The 20,964-nt window shown below is 52.8% G+C and overlaps 1 protein-coding gene across 1 annotated transcript in view; it reads left to right on the top strand.

Moving 5' to 3' along the window:
- The window catches only part of RNF220 (ring finger protein 220), a 322,120-nt gene that overhangs the window by 198,346 nt on the left and 102,810 nt on the right, over nucleotides 1–20,964 (top strand). Inside the window, exon 4 of the mRNA XM_075002647.1 lies at nucleotides 18,524–18,569. Within this exon, the coding sequence (XP_074858748.1) occupies nucleotides 18,524–18,569 (46 nt within the window). The remainder of the gene's footprint in view (nucleotides 1–18,523; nucleotides 18,570–20,964) is intronic.

Below are 20,964 nucleotides of genomic sequence, written 5' to 3' on the forward strand. Positions count from 1 at the left end.
CCCTAACCAGGGAGTAAAATCCTCACACCCCTCCACTTCGTCATAGAAGGGATTGCTTGTTCATTCCCGCTGGGGCCCCTGGCGTTGGCCCCTGTCAGCAGACAGGATGCTGGGATAGACAGACCTTTGGTCTGACCCCGTCTGTTCGTTCTTGCTGCCCCCAAAGCCAGGGAATGCTGCTTTGCGCTGTAATGCGTTTTCAGACCAGCAGGTACTCGGAGCTGGCAGCTCGAGGCATCCCTGGTTCTTTGCTTCTGCGGGTATTGGATTAAAGAGGGTAAAACCAGCTGCCCCCCAACCCCAGGCCTCTGGCATTTAGCAGAGAGTCAGCTGTCCCGGGCTGCCTTTCAGCGCTGGCGGCCTGGCGCTTCCCCCAGCACAGCAAAGTCCCTATTTAAACAAAAAATTAATTGCAGTTTAACTGCTAGCAGTTATTTAGGAAATGGCTGCAGCCAAGGGTTGGCAGATCCCTGCCCCTGCCTTAATAAAACTCAGCAGCCTTGGAAAAGAGCGTGTTTATTTCAATTATTAATGAATTCCCCGGTCATTAAAAGGTGAGAAGAGGAATCAAACTGCCGACTGGAAGCTAAGTTACGTCACTGGGGGAGGGGACAGGAGTTGGAGGCGGGGGGGGGCGGGTGGAGTGGCTCAGATTAATTGCCCCGTAGCACCTGGGTAGACCACCGCTGAGATTTAGAGAGAGAAGGAGGGAGCCCGCTTCGACTCCACTCCGTCTGGCGCGTGCTCCCTGCCAAGCAGTGACTGAGATCGGCTACAGGTGCAGGGAGGATGAAGGCAGCCTCACAAGAGACCTCCCCAGTCTGGCCTGGATTGAGACCTCCCAGATTCGTCACCTAGGTGGCACTCGGCTGCAGTTCAGCTGCATGGCTCTTTAAAAGAGAGACCTGGGGAGAGAGGAGTTAAAAAAGGGAACAGCCAATCCATTTATCCCATGCGACACCCCGTCCCCTGGCGCGGGTAATTTATGATGTAATTTGGGCTGCATCCAACTTAATAAAGGGCCACTGCAAATTAGTGAACAGGTTTAAATGAACAGAAGCAATTAGTGGTCAGAGCAGCCCATCAAGGAAGTTGGGCCACTCTCCGAGTGAAACTGAAACTGCTGAGCAGCCTGTGGTTGGTGCAGGCGGTGATGGGAAGGTGGCGTTTAATGGGAAAGGAAAGGAAACCCTAAATCATAACGCGTGACAAGGGCCATTGTGGGCCAGCTGACAAATGAAAAAGAATGGCATTATTCCCTTAAATAACAGCGGCCGTTAAAGAGGAGACAGCTCTCCCCGCCTCGCCCTCTCTTCCCCAGCCAGCTCTGGTTGGCCCCGCGCGCGACGCAGAGGAATCAGAGGTCTTTATTAATTATTAACTAACGACTCCCTCCGTGCCATGACAGATACCACTCAATCTCGCCCAGGGAGCCAGGCAAGAGAGGCTCCTCTTTAACAAAGCAGCTCTCCACTCTGCCCAGGCTTGCAAGGGGCAGTAGCCGCCCTAACTCCTGGCAGGGAGGGGCCTGCGTCTTGTGCAGTCGCCAGCACAGGGGCCTGCATCCTTACTTTCAACTCAGCCCTTCTGCTCCCAGCCGAGCTGGCCAGTTGGCTGTAGCCGTCCGAGTGGCCGTCTTCTGCTCCCTGCCCTGAAAGCCTGGCCACAGGAGGAGCCTGGAGCGAGGGAACACTTTGGGGAGAGGAGAGAGAACTGATGATGCTCTGAAATCGTCCAAGCAGCATGTGACTCAAGGCAGGGCTGTGCAGGGCCTGGTATGGGACAGGAGCCCAGCCCACCCCGGGCCAGGGGCGGAGCAGTCAGACTGGTGGCTTCCCAGGGCCCAGGTTCTAAACAGAGGATACAGCCACTCATGGGTTGGGCTGCAAAGTTTTAATAAACCTGAATCCTTCCCAGCAACTACAGCAGTGAAGCTCCCGCACTTGCGATGAGGGCACCTGCGTCTCACCTGGCCCAGTTCTGGGTGACTGCAGCGCTGCTCCCCATCCAGCGTGGCGAGGAAAGGAGCCAGTTGGTTCCCTCCCTTGGGCTCTGGCTGGGGGCAGAGAACTGCCCCCCAATCCCCACTCAGCTCCTGGAGGGAGGGGGAGAGGGCTGCATGCAGATTTCATTTCTGAGCCACTGGCGCTGTTTCAAGCGCCGGCAGCCTCGGAGCCCTTCTCAGCGTTACATATGTAACAGCCTCATTGAACTTGACATGTCAAATTCAGGCCATTTGTGCAAAATCTCCCTTTAATAATACCGTTTCATTTCGCTCAAATGAGACTTGAATGCATGTAAAATGGAAAAGGATATTTAAGCGCTAACATTAGGCAGATGCCTTGCCAGAGGGCCGATTGAATATATGAGATTTTGAAGTGCTTAACACGTTTGCGGTGCTCCCTCTTAGAATATGTCACCTGGCTCTCTCCCCCCACCCCTTTCTTCTTTTCCTCTTTAAGCCAAGGGTATAAATTGAAAGTAAACAGAACTACCAGCCACAGCAGTATGGCGTTAACTCCTTCAGTGCCAGAAAATCCAGGCTGCCCCTCTGATGAGAAAGTAAGCAAACCTTTGCAGAGTACTGCTTCCCGGCAGCAAAGGCCGGCTGGGAATAGGATTTAGGGGTAGAACCAGGGCCAGGAACTCTGTTCATGTTATGTATGTGCCCCCCGATCCCTGACTGGGCCTCCAGGCATTTGCACAATAGGAATAATAAATCATAATGCCACATCAGACCTATCTGTGCAGCATCTCTTTAAGCCCCAGGCCTGCGCAGAATATGTGCCGCGTTGAAATGACTCTCTGGTGTCACAAGTGTCAGCGAGGGAGCTGTGTTAGTCTGTGTCTTCGAGAACAACAAGAAGTCCTGTGGCACCTTACAGACTAACATATTGTGGAGCATAAGCCCTCATGGGCAAAGACCCACTTCATCAGATGCATCTGATGAAGCGGGTCTTTGCCCACAAAAGCTTATGCTCCAAAATAGCTTTTAGTCTCTAAGGTGCCACAGGGCTTCTTGTTGTTCTGGTGTTACAGTCGCTTTAAACTCAGCCCTTTTGGTGTTTCTATTTGCCTGTTTTCTTATCCTGTGTCCTGGAGTCCTGCCATTGGCAAGAAAAGCCTGAGCCTTCCCATCGTATGAAGAGAGAGTGCCTGGCTTGACCTACATGGACCATGTAGTCCCAGGCAGGGGGAAGGAAGCAGTGCAGGGAACAGGGTGAATGGCAGCCTGCTCTTTGCGAATCTGGGGCACCAGACAGTGGGGAGCACTGTGATAGGGAGAGGTTTCTGGGCACAGCTAGAGAAATCAATCCAGGGTATCCTTGCTTAAAACGTGGGCTCCTTACAGCCCCAGGCTGGGATTTTCTTCTCACTAAGGCAAATCTAACCAGCCACCACTGCACTTCTGCCAGCCCCACTGGCCAGCCAGAAGCCACACAAGCAAAGCCACCTATTTACCAGCTGCTCTGCCAGCCCAGACCAGCAACCCCCAAATTCAGGTGAGAGGCTGGTAAGCCTGTTTCACCAAACACCACACAGATTCTTCTGAGCCCCAAAGGGTCCAGCCCAGTTTCCTGATCAATATATACTTGGATCTTACCCACAACAACACACTTACCAATCCTTTAGATCTAAACATCTAAAGATTCGTGAATGAAAAAGAAAGAACAGGGTTAGAGAGAAGAATTGTCAAAGCAACACTTTCCATGCACCAATGTCAGTTATTGGTGCAGCCAGCGATGTCATTTGCTGATTCTTGAAAGTCTCCAAAAGTCCATTTCAGGTTATATAGTTTCAGTTACTGGTGAATTGTAGACCCATCCCACTGGGATCCACATGATGGGACATGGACCCTTGGCGACAGGCACAGGTACCAAAAGACAAAAGATCCAGGATGGACACTGCTAAGTCCACATCTTCCTTTGTGTCCAGGGACAAAGCCCTTTCTTCTTTTCATTAGGCCCTTGAGGGTCAGAAGGCACCTGAGCCAGGTGAGCCCTTATAGCAAAATGGCATTGGTCACTGGTTTTGCCAGCACTCCCCAGTCATTTACATGGCAGGTGGGATGATGCCTGGGCAGCTCATTTCAACCTCTTTGTTCAGGCCAGGTCACCTTCCATTGCCAAGTCCCGGGTGTCGGAAATGAGGAGTCCTGTGGCACCTTATAGACAAACAGATATTTTGGAGCATCAGCTTTTGTGGGCAAAGACCCGCTTCATCACACACATGAGTGGGAGGGGGGGAGGTTCAGAGGAGGATTTAAGGAGGGGGGGATCTCAGTAAAAGTGGTGCCAGAGCTGACAAGGTCTATTCAGTCAGGGTGGAAATGGCCCGTTATCAGCAGTACACATCAAGAGAGGAGCAAACAAGTCCGATCAGTCGGGGGCATTGTGGGCCATTGTCAGATTCTAATGTGGAGGTGGGATCATCCAGAGCAGAGCAGCAGCTTCTGTAAGGAGTCCAGAGACCCCCGCCCACGCGTCGGACGAAGCGGGTCTTTGCCCACGAAAGCTCATGCTCCAAAATATCTGTTAGTCTATAAGGTGCCACAGGACTTCTTGTGGATTGTGAAGCTCAGCACTAAAGCATGGCTAGCAGAGCTACAGAGCTGAAATCTATACCTTCACCCACGTACGTGATACAGACGTGTACGTAGCATGCACAGATTCAGGGCATCATCAGCTTTCCTTAGACGTATCACGCAGCCCCTGGCACAAAATAAGAGAGGCAGAGAGACGTGTTAGTCTGTATTCTATTGAAACAAAGCAGCAGCCACGCAGCACTTCAAAGACTAACAAAATAATTGATTAGGGGATGAGCTTTCGTGGGACAGACCCACTTCCTCAGAGCTACAGTGGCTTCCATACCCAGTGTAAAAACCCAGCCACATGCCAGGCACATGACGGCACTCCCTTGCAAGGGGCTATTTGTAAAATATCCCACGCTCCTGTCCACATGGCCCCTGATGAATACCAGGCCCTGAGCTCCTTCCGTGGCAGCCAGGCCACAGAGGTGGTGGCCCCTTGTACACAAACTTGCCCTGATGACTAACCATCGAGCGTGTGTGTCTGGGTGAATCTTACAAGAGCTGGTCGCAATGCCTGCCGTTAAGGTTGCCTAACAGTTTCCAGTAGAAGACCCTACTTTTTAGTTGATTATTACTTGCCAAACTTAAATCTCCTGGGCTGAAATGTCCCAGGCGGGGTGTTGGTCTCAAACGGATTTCTGGGGGGGAATTTGAGATAAAGTTTGTCTGAGAAGGAGCTGAAGGAAAACCAGATTGTTATGTCCTTGACGCAATAAAATAAAAGCAGAGATGCTCTAGTGCCTCCATGCTTTGAAGCAAGCGCTTGACACTTCTGGGGCAGGCAGGCGTTTGGTGGCAGAGAGGTGGCTTTCGCTGTCCGCGTGAAAAAGTGACCAACTCTGGCTGTGGTCTGTAAAAGTCTCAGTTTTGCATCTGCTCAGTAAAGAGTTGTTAGAGTTCAGCTTCTTCAGTCTCCAGCGCTTCTGTCAGCACTGAGCATGTTCCAGCCCAGAGCTGCACCTGTCCCGAGCCTCAGGGGCAAGGGGATGCATAGCTCATCCCAGTCCCAGCTGGATTCATGATGGGGGTTGGAGGGGGAGCCAGAAACAAGGACCTCGGTGGCTTCCGGCTCCTTTGGAGGCTTTCAGTGAATCCTGCCAGGTTCTAAACCTTCCCTCCTGGTTCCCCTTGTGGTGCACAGTCCTCCTCTCTCGCTCTCTCTCTCTCTCTCTCTCTCTCTCTATCTTCCCTCCTTTGGCAGACATGCTGGGAGCTCACTCTGCTCCTTGGCTTCTGGCAGCTGTACCCTCTGCCCTCACTGGTGCCAAGCAACAGGGCCGTCTAGGGGCTGCTGTGAAGGAGCTGGCCAGGGGCTGCCACTCTTTCCAGGGCGTGGCCGGGGCCAGGCTCAGTCAGCCCAGAACTCCAGAGTCTGGACTGTGCTTAAGTTGTGGCACAGGCCCAGCCTTGCTGCCAGCCTCGGTTAGCTTGGGGGGCTGCGGTCTTCAAATTGGGGTGGCCTCCGATCTGGACGTGGAGCATAGCTGGGAGCTGCGGCTTGGTCTTACACCACGGCTCTTGCACCATCACCCAGCCAAGGGAGGGAATCTGGCTCCTACAGTAGTGTGTGAACTGGGCTGCAGCTTGCACAGTGCTGCTTGCATCCTCGAGGCAGCTCCCAGGCTCTATGCTGCTGAAGAAGGCTCCAGCCTGGACCAGGGAGAGGCCTGCAGGAAGCAAATATTGATTGGTGGCCCTGCCCTTCTTGCCACCCGAGGGAATCAAACCAAGCCGCTGGTCTCCACAGGGCCAGCGAGGCACACCAAGGCCCTGGCACGATAAACAGAGTGTGTAAAACCCAAATTAGTTCTGTTGGCACATGGCGTGTCAGGGTCATGGCTCTCGCCTCCGGTCTCCGAGATTTATGCCTGGGGACATAAACACGTCCGCCAGCACGCAGGCCCTGCCTCTGCGCTCCCTGCGCAGCCAGGCCTCAGACTTGCCAGGCTTCCAATGAGCGAGATTAGAGTCATTTATGAGTGAGTTTTTTTTTTACAAAGCTCCATTGAAATACATAGTAAATCTCTCCCCTTAAAAGCAGTGAGACAGGTGAACATAGATAGCTCCAGAAAGGGAGAGAGGGCTGAAATTGAATGAGTGTCACAGAGGGAGAACCAGACAGCGAGCCCTGTCCTTATCTCTCCCTTGCGACAAACTCTTTCCTTTCTTTCTTTCTTTCTTTCTTTCTTTCTCATCTGCTTGTTTCTTTCATCGCTTCTTTCTGCAGCGCCCCCCACGCCCCGCCTTCCGCCATATCAAGGCGACATCTCCGAGCCAAGTACTTTTAATTTCGCCTGTGGCCCTTGCTGACACGGTGGATATGCACAGCAAGTTAAATTCCCGCCTGATCAATAAAACAGAAGCAGTGTGTCCGACCGGTCGATATTTTTTTATCTGTCTTCAGCCCAGTCCTGCTGATGACAGCCCCCTGCGCTTCAGCAAAGACACTCAAGGGCATCGGGCTTTGGCAACACAGCTCTTTTTTTCTTTTATTTAAATTAAAAAAAAATCCAGATGCCTACAAAAAAAAAAGTTCATGGAGTTTGGCCTTTGCTTAATAACGTTTTTATGATTTATCTTAATTTTTAATTGAAAAAAATTTGCGAATTAATTGATTTCTGGGACTTGCCAATTAACATTGTAATTGGGTGCATGATAAATTTCGAAGGAGCATCATTTTTCTCCCTCTCCCTCTTGTCAGCAAGAAGGGGATGTGTGAGGGCAGATGCTTCCTCTCCCTCCCCCAGGTATGACCGCCCCCCCCGCCACCATATCTTAAAGAAGGAACAAGAAAGCTAATAAAGTCATGTTATTAGCATCTCAGCAGAAGTGACCTCGCAAGGCATAAATCCAGGCCTGGGAGATCCTGGGGACAGGTACTATTAAGTGCCTCCCAGGACTTTCTGCTCGACAGGCGAGGACGCCCTCCCCATCGCCTGCCTGTGCTTCGTTCGCAGGCACTTGCCCAGCAGCCGGCAGCAAAGGAGGCTCAGCCACGTCCCAGGCTTGGAGCCAAGTGGCTGACGCAGCCACCTGGGGGAAACTTCCCCTAGCCAAAGGGCTTGAAGTGTAGGGCTGTATCCTGCGGGGTGCTCAGCTCTCGGTGGGAGGGGAGGCTGCTGGCTCAGCACTTCTCAGCATCAGACTCAAGGCTCTTGTGCCCTGTGACTGGCCCCTCCTGGGCTTCCATGTGCAGAAGAGGGGGAGTGAGCTCGTAAGGCCCATCTGGGCCGTGGCTGCAGCCTGGGCTGTTCCTGAATCACAGTTTTCCAGGCCTCTGGCCAGTCTGGCTCAGAGTGGCTCAGCCTTGGGCTTCTGCTGCTTCTGGTTCCCACAGGCTCCCTACGACGCCAGAGGTACACCCAAGGGATGCATGGCTGAGGCCTTGAATGCCGCACAGCCACGATCCTGCCCCTTGGGCCCCTCAGACACCGCCGAGCGGCTCCCCCATGTTCGGAGACAGAAGACTTCCCAGCCGAGTCATCTGCCTGGATTTCGCATCCGTTGTTCCCTCCTGCCTCGGCCCATCTTCGGTGGAATGGCCCTGGGTTTCCAGCGGTAGCTCAGCACGGCAGAGGTGGCTGGGGGCGGGGGCAGAAGGGCTGGTGCCCTCCCTGTGCCAAAGGACAGATACCAGTGCCACACGCACCTTTGCTGGCATGCTTACAACCCATCACACATCTGGGCATGCGCGCGTGCGCACACACATTACCATATGCTGCCACATTCGGAGGGACTCCCAGCCGGTCCAGCTCCCACAGACAGGCTGCTGTGGAGTCATGGGTGCACGAAAACGTGCTCACTCCCGACGTGTGCTCACGCTCAGTCAGGCATGCACACCCTTTCTCTCGCGCCGTCTGACGCACACCCACACGGACGTGCTGGGAGGCACCCACACAAAACTGACCTGCGCTCTGAATTGAGCTCCAGGAATCCAGCCGGCTGGAGCTGTGTGGGCCTCACCCCCAGGGCAGGTACAGGCAGAGCGGCGAATGCAGGCGCCTGTGCCCCCCCCCCAGCTCGGGGCATCAGTGTTCTTCCATGGTAGAGAACCTTCCTGTTACTGTAGGCCATGACTGCGCTGTGAACGATGCCACCGGTCCCCCAGCACAGCCACGGAGTCAGACTCACTGGTGCTCGCCCTTTCGCACACACCTGCACGTCCACATCACCCCGGTGCCCATGTGTCTGCCTGTGCTCTCGTGTTCCCTTTCGCTTGTTCTCCTGCCGTCACACGCGGACGTGGGCTCACAGATGTGCCCGGGTCCCTCCAGGCATGCTCGCCGTGTCTGCTGCTCACCTGCTCACGGGCACATGCATGCATGTCCTGTGTCCCCCAGAGAACAGGGCAAGTCCCCAGCAAGGCTATCTGCTGTCCTCTTGCTGCCTCCTGTTCTGGCTGCTTGCTGTGCCCTGCAGCGTTAGAGCTCTGACCTTACTGAGCAGCAGGGCAGGATCTTTGTTGAGCTCCAGTTTTGTCTGGTGGCCAGTTCCCAAGCCCTGCAGCGGATTAGCTGCCTGTTTATCAGTGACTGCCCTGGGAGTAGGCTGCCTGAGCAGTCTTGTGCCCTGCGTAAGGAGAGACTAAAACCCCACGGCTGGAATTTCAAGGCAGCTCCCAGAGAGCCCAGCGGTCCCCTCACTGCCCGGTTACACTGGCATGAAGCAGTTCCATGCTGTTAGCATGGCAGAGAACAGCCAGGCATAAGGTTGCGAGGAACTGTCTGGCGTCTGCAGGCAGCACCACCTTCTCCTGTCTGGAATCCAACCTGCTTGAGCACTGCAGAGCACTGGTGGAGATCCCCAGCCCTTTTCAATCAAATGGCAGAGGCCTGAGCCTTTGGAGCCGTAGAATCTGGGCTCTTTCCCTGCTGCCCTAGAGAAACTCCAAACAGCCTTGGTCTTCAGCCTAGGGCTAATGGTGGTGTCCTCCCAGTAGATGGTGGTGGGCTAATTTAGATGGAATAAATGGGCTAACAGTGTTAACACAACCCAGCCACTGTCCAACTTTAAACCCTGTTGATGTACAGGAACCTGAGCCTGCTTAGCAGCGTGCTGAACTCATCACTAAACATCCTTTCCACCATTTATTGAAAAGAGGGAAGAAGAGTTAAAGCCTTTGAAAGCTAACACAGTGAATAAGCACCTTATGCCCCACTCCCATGCCCTTTAGCCAGCAGTTAGAAGGAAAACCGCCTCTCTCGTCTGACATTGCCATAGCCGTGCGGCAAAAAAGCCACCTGGGTCTTTCTGGCCATAGCTTGTTCTGGTCTGGGACCTTGCTGGGAAGAAGGCGGCAGGCTGGGGTCCCGGAGATGGTGGATGGGCAGCCGGGACAACGAGGCTCTCACCCGTAGCTTCTGGCTGTTCTTTCCATCTGCTCCCACATTGTTCTTCCTTTCGCCATGAAAATCTCTTGCTCTTAAAGGACCCACAGGGGTGTGGAGGGTGAAACAGCCCAGCCCCTCCTCATGGGGTTCACTGCTAACATTAATTATGGCTCATTCACGTCTGGCCCCATGTGCCCAGTTTTTAACAAGTGTAATTTTACCAGTCCTTGAATCAGACCAGGAGCCTTTTCCCTTTGGACCATGAGCGACACCTCCTAAAACCACCACTCTGCTCTGGCAACATCTGTGGCCCTGCCGACCACGGATTCTCCTGGACCAGACAGCCCAGGAGCCTAGGGGCAGCTGGGACCAGTGGCAACAGCCTTGGCAGCCCTGCTGGGGGTCGCGGCTAGGGCCTGAGTCCTTTGGCTGCCCTGTGGCAGCACAGAGCCCTGGCCAGAGCTCCCAGAAATTACAACCCAGCTGTCCCCCGCAGTATCAGGGCGAGCAGCCCAGCCAGTGGGGTGGGGTGGGGTGGGATGGGGCCTAGGCAGGGTGTCTGCTGGGGCGATAGCAGGCAGCAGACTTGGGGGGCTGGTGGCCGGGAACCTCCCCTGGTCCAGCAAATTCTCTTGGTTGGGCGCTGTCAAATCCCAACCACTCCTGACTAGGGAGGTGCGACCTGTACTGGAATTTTTCTGTCTCCCTTTTGCACCAGTTCTCGTCAGTTAGCGGTTAGAAGTTACTGTGATGTCCGATGAGCGGTTATAGCTGAGCTCGCCCGGCGGGTTTATTTGTAGGCCCAGTTGTCACAACTTTCCTCTGTAACATCCAGACGTGGTTCTGGATTTCTCCCATCCCACCCCCCAGTGCAGAGGTGGCCAGGTGCAGGACTTTGGCTAGGCCCATGTCCAGAGTTCATCTAGACCCGTCATCTGTGAAGCAGGGGCCAGCCAGGAAGCGAGACCATCTCTGTGATGCTGAACCAGGATGCAGAGAGATGAGCGTGGCAGATGCAATGTGTAGGTGGGGCTCCCGTCCGGCGCTGCGTTCCCCTACCAGAGCCGATGTTCCATCCCAGAGGTTGCGTCCTGTCGCCGAGGGGGAAGGGACCAGGAGGGGAGGCTGTTTGTTCTCCACCAAACATGCTGCGGCTGCGGATTTATGCTCCTCCGCTCCCCTCTGATTTGTGGCCCTGCCCCTGGCCGCGGCAGATTAACCGCAGCGGGAGGGCTGGAGAAGAGAGTCGTCCCAGCGCTGTCAGAGGGTGACAACCGTAACGGCCCTGGACACTTGAGCCAGCTTCTCGGAGATGAGAAATGCATATTCCTCTTCCCAGAGAAAGCTGCCCGGTTCTTCCCCTCCCCTGAAATGCCGCGGTCCTGTGGGAGGCAGGCTGGCTGCCAGCTTTACTGCCAGTGACCTCCAAACATCCTGCTGGGGCTCCCTGGGGCATTTCTGAGGGAGTGGATTTCTCCTGAAGCCCATTTCCTCTTTACATGAGCCACCGGCTCCTGTGGTGCCTCAGAGACTCACATTTAGTAGGTGATGAGCTTTCGGGGGTAAGACCCACTTAAGCTTGGTGGCTCCATTTAATCATTAACCCCTGTCTCTTTACAAGGCCCGTGAGCAAACCCCCAGCGATGCTCTTGAGGGGAGGCCAAAGTGTTGAGCAAACACTTCCATCCATAAGGGTCCTCAGACGGCCTGTGAGTCAGCCCCAGGCAAAGCCCTGCAGCAGGGTGCTTCCAGCCTGCTTGCCAAGGAAAGCCAGCCACAGCGTTCCTACGGGGGGGCCTCTCAAAGCAGAGCCGTCAGCTTGACCACCCCACTTCAGAGTGGAAAGATGGCACCTGGTAGAGCTACAAGGTGTGCCAGAAGGGACTTGGGCTGAAAAACGTGAGCAAAAACAAAGGTTCTTTCAGTTGCGTCAGTTATTGGAAGACTCGGAAGATTAGATTTTATGGGTAAATGTCAGGAAGCGTTGATTTCACTGTACACACACAAACTGACTATTTCCATAGATGACAATCAAAACATACAGATAGGCAAAGCGAGACAAAGGCTGTGTGAGAACTTATTTGTGCTTTATTGAAGGTTCTTTTCTTTTCTTTTCTTGTCTTTTGCCACGTGATATCGACAGTTTGTGCTTTAATGGCTATAAAACACTATCTTTCCAAATCTCCACATCTACTATCGTTAAATAATTGCCTGAGTTCTTCTGCCAGTACTTTCTGAAACTCTGACAATTTAAATCAATAAACATCAAAAATGTTTAAAAATAAACCTGGATAGGATCTATCAAAATATACAAAAATAAAAATGGCCTGCTGAAAAGCCTACTTAATGGCTCTGGGCATTTGAGAACACATTGCCCAGGGTCAGTTCCCCCCACATAATCAACTAAGTAGTTTGTTTCTGTGGTTCAGAAAAAAATCTTTAAAAACATCAGGAAGTCAGAAATTACAGTGCTGAAAGCCAGAATATTCTCTAGGTAAATAACCAAGAACACTGAAACGCTCTTCTGAAACATTTTAAAGGATTAAAAACAGAAACGAAAAAAACAACTCAGGGCTTTCATTTTACACTACTCGATCAGAAATTTAATTTTTTTTTAAAAATTAGTCAGTTTAAAAATTTTAAGTTGACATCGTCCCAGAATTGCCAATTCAAAAACATGAGTCAAGCCACAAAAGTCATGGGACAGGCTTAAAATCCATAAGATTTTTTCAAAAATAATAAGTGTTGGGGTATTTTACTTTGTCTTTTGATTTCTGGTCACATTTTCAGTCTTTTCTCCCTGACCACAAGCGCTAGAAACCTACTTTAAAAAAAATTGAAGCTAAGCTTCTCCTTTAATCGCTGGATTCCAGGAGCAGGGTTTTTAAGTAAAGCAATAAAGGTCACAATAAACACACGCAGTGGTGTTCCCTGTAAACTGAGCTCTTGGGACCACCCAGGAGAGATTCAGGTGCTGCCCAGCTGATTAGTAGAGCTCCCAAACCCACCCACAGCCAGCATCGTGTGTTTCTATTGGTGGTGCACATCCACATATGCGTTGGAGCATGTAACAAAATTTATTCTGCCCTTGGATGGAAAAAAATTAGCAGGAGCCCTGCTCACAATAAAACCGCAAGAGTTGGCAATTTAGGCATTTCTGTCTCCAGCTGGCTATGTCAGTAAGCTGCCTTGAATTTCAGAGCTCACATTTAAGTTAACGTCTAAGAACATAAAAACGGCCACACTGGGTCAGACCAAAGGTCTGTCTAGCCCAGTCTCCTGGCTGCTGACAGTGACCAACGTCAGATGCCCCAGAGGGAGTGAACAGAGCCAGTTTTCAAGTCACCCAGTCCCAGCTTCTGGCACTCAGTGGCTGAGCATGCCCAAAGCATGGGGCTGCATCCGTGATTGTCCTGAAGTCTGTGGGAGCTGGAAGGAATAGGCACTTTTGATGATGCGACCCCGTTTATTTCAGTACCTAACTAATTTTAGACACTCCAGTTTGAACAATCTCCACTGCCTCGGGCTGGAATCTTAGGAACCTTGGTCACAGGACTCAAAGGGACTTCACGGGTCATGGAATCCACTCTCCCGCTATCGTAGGCAACCTGGTCCCTGCACTCTCCTCATGGCCACTCACCCCCGAGCTGCTCTGCCAGAGGCACTTGCCACATCAGCCTACATGTTGTCAGCTGCCAGGTCCCTAGAGCTGCGGCTTTTTGGTTTCCGTTGCATGAGAATTGTCGTGTTGCCGGCTGGCCACTGGAGGACGGTGGCTCGCAGAGGTGACAACTACCCCCCCCACCCCGTGGATGTATGAGGAGGTTTTCTTGGGAAGGAAAAATTGCAGCCATCACATCACGTGACTGCGACTGTGGATGGGGTCTGGGCCGCCGAGCCTGGGATGGCAGGGACACCAGTGCTTGAGGTGAACAGCCCCTGCTGGACTTCTGGGAGAAGCAGAACATGGGCCTGAGGCTGCACAGGAGCCGCATGGATTTCCAGGTAATAGAATGGCTGCTCTGGGGAGTGGGCATGCGCCTCTCAGGAGCTGCTGTGAAAGAATCAATGGAAGGGGCAGAAATCACCATAGAGCTGATACAGGTTCTCGGCAGCTTGTGGGCATCCAGCCGCCTGACTCCTCTTAACGTGCACACGGGTGACACAGCTGAATGCTGTGCCAGTGATCTCAGGGCTTTGTCACCCTGATGAGTGGAGTCTGAGACCATCATCACCCCCACACACACACACCTTTCTGCCTGAATCTCTCCCGCCCCCCCGCTACGCGTTCAGGTGCAAATCCCCAACAATGGATTCACATAGGAGCATCCATTTATCTGATCAAAATGAAAAGCCACAACCATGAAACATGAGGGTGCCTCTGGATACCCAGTCATTGGTGGGGCCATTGTCCCCCATGTGCCCTTTCTCTCCTCCTTCGTAATGTTGGTGTGTCAAAGAGGAAGAAGGTGTTTTGTTGTAATGAACTAGATAAACAATTCCCCAAACAGATTAAAACTAACTGTAACTTATAAAAGCGGGTAGTAATTATAGTTTATTAGCTAGCAAAACACCATTTTTTTATTTCAAAGGATAATTCTGTGTAAATCACCTTAATTAGAAGTGTCAGAGAAGCCTGTGAATATTGTACTTAGTAACTAATTTCCTATGTACAGGTTATAATTTAAAACCCATGGATCACTCGCCGAGTGGAAATACGCTAGTCATGAAATAAGGTGGGGAGTGTCGGGGTTATTACTATGTAAATGTGTAATCATTTCAGACCACTGCAGACTTGCTTAGTGATTAAAGAGAATTCCAAGGTCTCCAAAGATTGTGCTCCCTGCCAGAGCCTAGAGCGAAAAACTTTAAAAGGCACCGAAAAGTGTTTGAACTTTAAAGGTCTTGATTTCCCTTTCACCATTTTTAATTTGTCCGCGGTGTTTATGGAATGGAAGGTTTCTCTTTGCTGATGGCCTTTCGATTCTCAGCCCGTTGCTGGCTTCTCTTAACAGCCCCCTGCCTGGAATCACGCACCGCCCGCCAAGGAGAATGGCAGCACAGAGTGCTTCAAAGCCTACATGGCAGATTATTCTTTAGAGGAGCAAAGGAGCTGCCAGACTAAGTCAGACCCAAGATCCATCAACTCTGGTATTGAGCCTCCAACAGAGGCAAGTGGAGAGAAGAGCACAGGGAACCCCCAGCACGCCCATGTGCAACAATCTGTTCCAGAGAAAGATCTTCCTAATCCCAAGAGTTAGAAATGTGCTTATCCCCTGAAGCCTGAGAGTTTATGGCCATTCCAAATCCCTCCCTCCCTCACTCCCTTTGTTTTTAGAAGGACTTGTACAAAAGAGCTAAATTTGTCCCCAAACTGTCGGGTTTCGCTTCGAAGAAGACTCGAAACTTTTCCATGAAATTTAACCCCAAATCAGTGAAAATGCAGGAAGCACCCAGTTACATATCAGGTTTGAACTTCGCCTTTCAGCTGGTCAGGTTTGAGCCAAAGCCTAGAGAACTCCACGCCAGATTGTTCAGTGACCCCAGTGGCCTTTGGGCAAACGGCTTTGAGGGCTGAGTAACTCTCAACAGCAGGCTGTTACCACTGTGGACTGACTACAAGAGGGACATATGTGACACACAGCAGTTATAGAAACAACTTCTTAAAACAAAGTTTTATTCCTTCCCCCCCCCGCCCCAACCCGGGCAGTAGTGTTTGCAACTCAAAGCAGCAGCCTTAGAGCAGGGACCCAGCAAATTGCACTGCCCAGAAAAAGTATGAAACTGACTCATCGTCTCTCCTTGTGAAGGGTGGAAGCTTTAAAGAGCCAAACAAGGGTATCACTGGTGGAAAATAAATAAGATTCTCAGTGTTGCTTTTAAGTAGAATCATTTAAAGTGCAACTAACAACAGAAGGAATGAGACTTGTGCCTCAAAGCGATGAATGAGCAGAGGAAAAAGATGGAATCAATCCATCAACCAACCAACCAACTCCTCTGTGTATCCTGCGCTGCTCTAAGGTGCTATATGCACAACCCTGCAGACTCACGTCCTCTGTCTCTGCCACAGACGGCACCTCTGTCCTGCATGCGTCCCCCAACTCCTTCCCTTTGTCCCCGCCACACGCAGAGTGTGCCAGTGGTGAGCAATAAACACACCCCGTTTTCACTGACGACAAGTCCGACTGTGTAATCAACGTTTCGTGCGTCAGCCCCAGTGCCTGGCTTGTGCAAAGGGGAAATCTGCTGGGTGTGACTGAGAAAGGACCTCTTCCTCCCCAGACTGTGAGCAACAGCCGTGCCTCCCTGGGGGGTCAGAGTTCTGTCAGCTTCAGCCTTTCCTCTAACCCAGCCCTTTGACAACCCACAGAGCTGTGCTGGGTTACAGATCCCAGCCATGGGCTTCCCCAGTCCTTCGCCGTATGCAGCCAAACTGCACCTGTTCTGCCAGGAGCAGGGGGCAGAATATGTCCCAGCAGAGCTGCGTGGTCCAGACCCTCTGCTGCTGAAACAGCTTCCAGCATGTCCCCTGCTCAGCTGGCAGGGGCTGGTGCATTGCCTTCAGCGCTGGCGTGGTCAGGGCTGTGCTGGGACAGTGGCTCTGGAAGGCAAAGTGCCCCGTTACCAAAGCTGCCACAGTCTGGGACCCTAGAGAGGCTCACGCGGAAGCGGGGGCTGAGATGCGCCTCCTTGTTTATAGCCATCAAAGAGTCCGTGTAACTGCAGCAGCTGCGTGGGGAAGAATCCTGGTTTAAAAGTGCCTGCCTGACTTGTGTGCGTTTGGGAAGGGAATGGAGCAGCAGGGCAGCCTCGCTCTCCTGCCCTTTGGCGACCTGGGCCTGACAAATAATCCCTCCTCTCGACCCTTCTGAGGCCCGAAGAGGGGTACGGGCAGGTTTGGGGGGGGCATGGAGGTTGATAGCTTGAGGAGTAAACCCCTTCCTCCAGCCTTCCTTATTTCATAACACCCAGCCATCTGCCAAATCAAGGCAGATTACAGCCAGCCAAATTCAATTTCTCCCCGCTGCCGCCGCGGCGCAGCATCTGGAGCTAACGTGTCCCCGGCAAAGCGAACATGACAGCCACATTGCTTTTTTGTCACATCTCGTACTGTGTTGATCTTCTGAAAGTCTCATAAAAATGTATTGATGTCTCCCATATTGCCGGGATCGGGCAGAAAGGAGCCTGTGCGCGCAGGCGCGGGTGTATTAATGTTTCTGGAGTAGATCTGATTTGATATGTCTTGTTCTATTGTCAGCAGCTGTTTAGCGAGGCTTTTTAATACTTTCTGGCTGCCGATCACTCATGCTTAGCCTGGGATGCAGGCTTGCATACCAATTTTGTTATTAAACACAATTCCATCCCCCCCAGTCTCCACCTCCACCCGCTAACCTCCCCCTCCACCCACCCATCCATCATCTCCCTGGGGCGATGGGGAGGTGGGAGCCAGCCACCCCACCACAATGTACTTACAAGTGAAGGCATTGGGCTGGCCACATATTTCAAGATCCTTTTTGCCTGCTGCAGGTGCTTTGCATTGACAAATCGAATCACTGGGAAATAATTTATTTCCTAATGCTGTTTGCAGCATGTAAGCTGGGGAATTTACATGAGAGAGATTACTTTAATAACCAAAAAATTACAGGGCGGCCTCCCCGCCATGTCGGCTTTAATATGTAATTGTTTCAAGTTTAACCTGTCTGGAGGGGGGAAGGCGTTATTAAATCTGTGGCATCTCGCACCCGGGAGGAGCAGGCGGGAGCAGGCCCTGACACAAGCTCGTTGCCCACCCAGACGGAGCTGCTAAATGGGAAGCAGGCAAAATTAACGAATGACGCCCGCCGGTGGTAAAACTGCCACCTCCTCAGCAGTGGTGGGAGGCAGACTGGGGGGAATAGAACCTCCTCAGCAGTGGTGGGAGGCAGACTGGGGGGAATAGAAGGGAGTGAAGTTCTTTTTTGGGCCTCATCTCTCTCTCTCTCTCTCTTTTTCTTCCTTTTCTCAATCCCAAGCCCACCTGGGGCTGAGCAGCGCTCCCTGTAGCCTGGGCACTCAGGCAGCTGCGCAGGGAGATTGCAGAGCTGCCCAGCTGACTGGCAGAGCGCCCCCAGCCACCCACCCTTAGCTTCCCCAACCCACCCCCCCTCCCGCCACCCCCCTGCTCTTCTGGTTTGCCAACCTTGATAATGATTTCCGGACCTCTGTGCAGTATGTATTGAGTCTGTTCTGGTGTGGCCGTGGTCTGGAGAAGTGGGTCTGCCCCACGAAAGCTCACCACCTAACCAATTATTTTGTTAGTCTTTAAAGCGCTAGAGGACTGCTGGTTTGTTTTGAGGGAGCAGTGTGTGTGTGTGTGTCTATTGGTAGTGCACAGCCACACACACAAAATTTATTCAGCACATGGGTAGGAAAAATCCACATATAATGGAAATGCTTAGAGGGAACATTAGAGACCAGCACCCTCGGCGGTAACCTGCCCCAACTCCGATCACCCCGGTATTTAACACCCCCTTGTTTCCCCTGCAGGATCGTTCCCCACCCCTGTCCCTCACAGTCGTGCTGGGGCCAAACCCACTCATTCTCTGCTTTTCTCTCTTGGCAGTAAGAGCGCCATGCTGAAGGATCCCATGGCACCGGGCACCCCCAAGGTAAGTGAGGAAATGTGACACCCATTTTTATGCCCCCCAACAGTGACCTGATTGACACCTTTCACCCCCCCCCACCCCGATGGATACATGTCACACCCTGGTGCCTGTGGTGATGTTCACATGCCTGGCCCCGGGAAAATGGTGTCTCATGAATGGGGCTGGCTGTTGTGACTCCCCACAGTGCTGAAATGCTGTGCAGCTTCTGGGCTCACTCTGAAGCCCCAGGCAATGCCGTTTGGGGTGGGAGGGGGTGGGCAGCGGCTGCCTGCTACTTGGGGGGGGTGGGGGCTGGCTCCCAACACAGGCGGTGCTGCTCCTCCTTGCAGCTGAAGAGCAGGGAGGCCACCAGGAGGCCGGGTTCTGTCTCCTGCTGCCGAGCTCAAAGCACACAGCCGTGCGCTGGAGTTCGGGGAGCCTGCACTGAACACTGGCGCTGGAAGGATGTCCCGGGAAATGTAACAGAGCAGGAAGAGGAAGCGCTGCTCCACGCTGAAATGGTGCCCAGGCCCTGGAGGCCCCTCCCCGCCGCTCCTGCAGCCCAGGACAGGGTTCTCGAGTCACGTCCATCGCAGCAGCTCTGTTGCTATTTTCATGCCAGCAGAGCTGGCCTGGCCAGCGCAGAGCCAGAGAGTGCTACGTCTCCAGGAACGCTGCCAGAGCAGCCACGCAGTGCTGCTCCCCTTCAGACGGGTTAGGAGCCTTGGGCCAAGAGATGGCAAGTGACTCACCGGAGGTAACGGATATTCAGAGGCAGGTGCACACTCAAGCACGTGACTCCCAGTTTGTCCAGCTCACTCCACTGGGTAGCAGAGGCTCCCTCATGTAGCTGGATGATTTAGCCAGATTGGACCCCAGAACTACATGGTCTCTGCTGGGTTTTAGCCCTGCTCTGTGCACTGTTCAACCTGTAAATATGCTTGTTTCTGTGCAGTTGGGTGAGACATTCATGTGGAGCTGGACATCAGAGCTCCTGGGCCTGACTTTGTCACCACCGGGCACTGTGACAGTAAGCAGCCATTTAGCTTCTGTGTGCCTCAGTTTACCCATCAGGCACACGAGGTGCTCTCTCACATGGGAGCTGGGAGAACTGCAGTGTCAGAGCAGGTGGGGGTATTAGTTTCCCGATCCTCCCGCATTTTCCCAAGATACCCAGGAAAAGAGATCATTGGACTATGTGGCCTCCTGATAGAACTTCCTAGTGTCATTCCTGTGCTAGCGCTAACTGAATCTCACCGGCTTGTACTGAGGCCCACGTTTTACCCTGGGTCAGCTGGTGGACAGGGAGGGTAAGCGACTTGCCTAAGGACAAAAGTAAGCCAGTGGCACAGCCAGGATTAGAACCCAGGAGTCCCCAGGTTGGGTGTTGCAAGATAGACATGGCTTTTCTCGGCAGCTCAGCAGTCAAGCTCTGATGTTGCTGCTGTGAAAAACAAGCTTTGAAAAACCCAAAGAGTGCTTGAACACTCCAGGCTCTTTGAGGCTGACTTTCGGCATTGCAAAGGAGCAGGCGAACGCAAAGCCTCTGTGTCTCGCCGGGCGCCTCTCCCAGGCTGTCAGCTCTGAATGCAGATGACTCGGCAGCGAGTCCCCACTGCAGAGCCCAGGAAGGATCATGAGGGCTGGGGAGAGAGAAGAGCTGTTTGGAGGTGCACATGCTGCATCCATGACAGATCCCAGCTAGAGGAGGTGGTCTGTTGTGCGGCAGGGCTGGGCTTTTGACAAAGAATCGCATTTGCCTTGAGAGAAGGGATAGACTGGGCCCATGTAAAAGGGGATCCATCACCTCCTGTATCTCTTCCCTTTGCCCGTCACATCCCAGCCTAAGAACGTTAGCTTGGAAAAGCCTTGGCAATGGGGGAGAGGGTGAAAGCTGGAAATCTTTCATTCCCCTCTCACAAAGCCGGAAAGCTCTTTGGCCCTGGAGGGTTCATTATTTCTAGGTGGCTTTTGCTGGGAGACAAGTCTAGTGCGGAGTGGAAAGGCACAGAGCCCTCGGCTTCCTGTTAGCTTGGTATTAAAAGCTCCTTTGTAAGGGGCAAGAGGCAGCTGTGCGATGGAGCTACCCCTTCTCTTTGTGGCTGGCTGAGTTACTGCCTCCCTGGCCTGGGGTAGCCCGTCGGAACGCGACCTGCGTGCCTTGGCGGTGCAGCCTGGTACCCCTCTGCTGCACGTCGGGTCCAGCCTGCAGTGAGCCCTGTGTGATGTGACAGGCTGGCAGCCTGGCATTTTCTAAGTGTAAGCTCTCGGGCACGTGGTGATTGGGTAGCCCCGAGATGAGGGAAGGATTCAGGGTTAATCTGACTCACTTAGGAGCGGTTTCCCACTGGGCCAGAAGATCTTGGACTTAAGGCTGGCCGTAGGCTGCTTCCCAGGGCCGGTGCTGCAGTCTCAGGCC

Source organism: Carettochelys insculpta, chromosome 9, assembly GCF_033958435.1.
Source record: "Carettochelys insculpta isolate YL-2023 chromosome 9, ASM3395843v1, whole genome shotgun sequence".
In the NCBI taxonomy this organism is placed as follows: Eukaryota; Metazoa; Chordata; order Testudines; family Carettochelyidae; genus Carettochelys; species Carettochelys insculpta.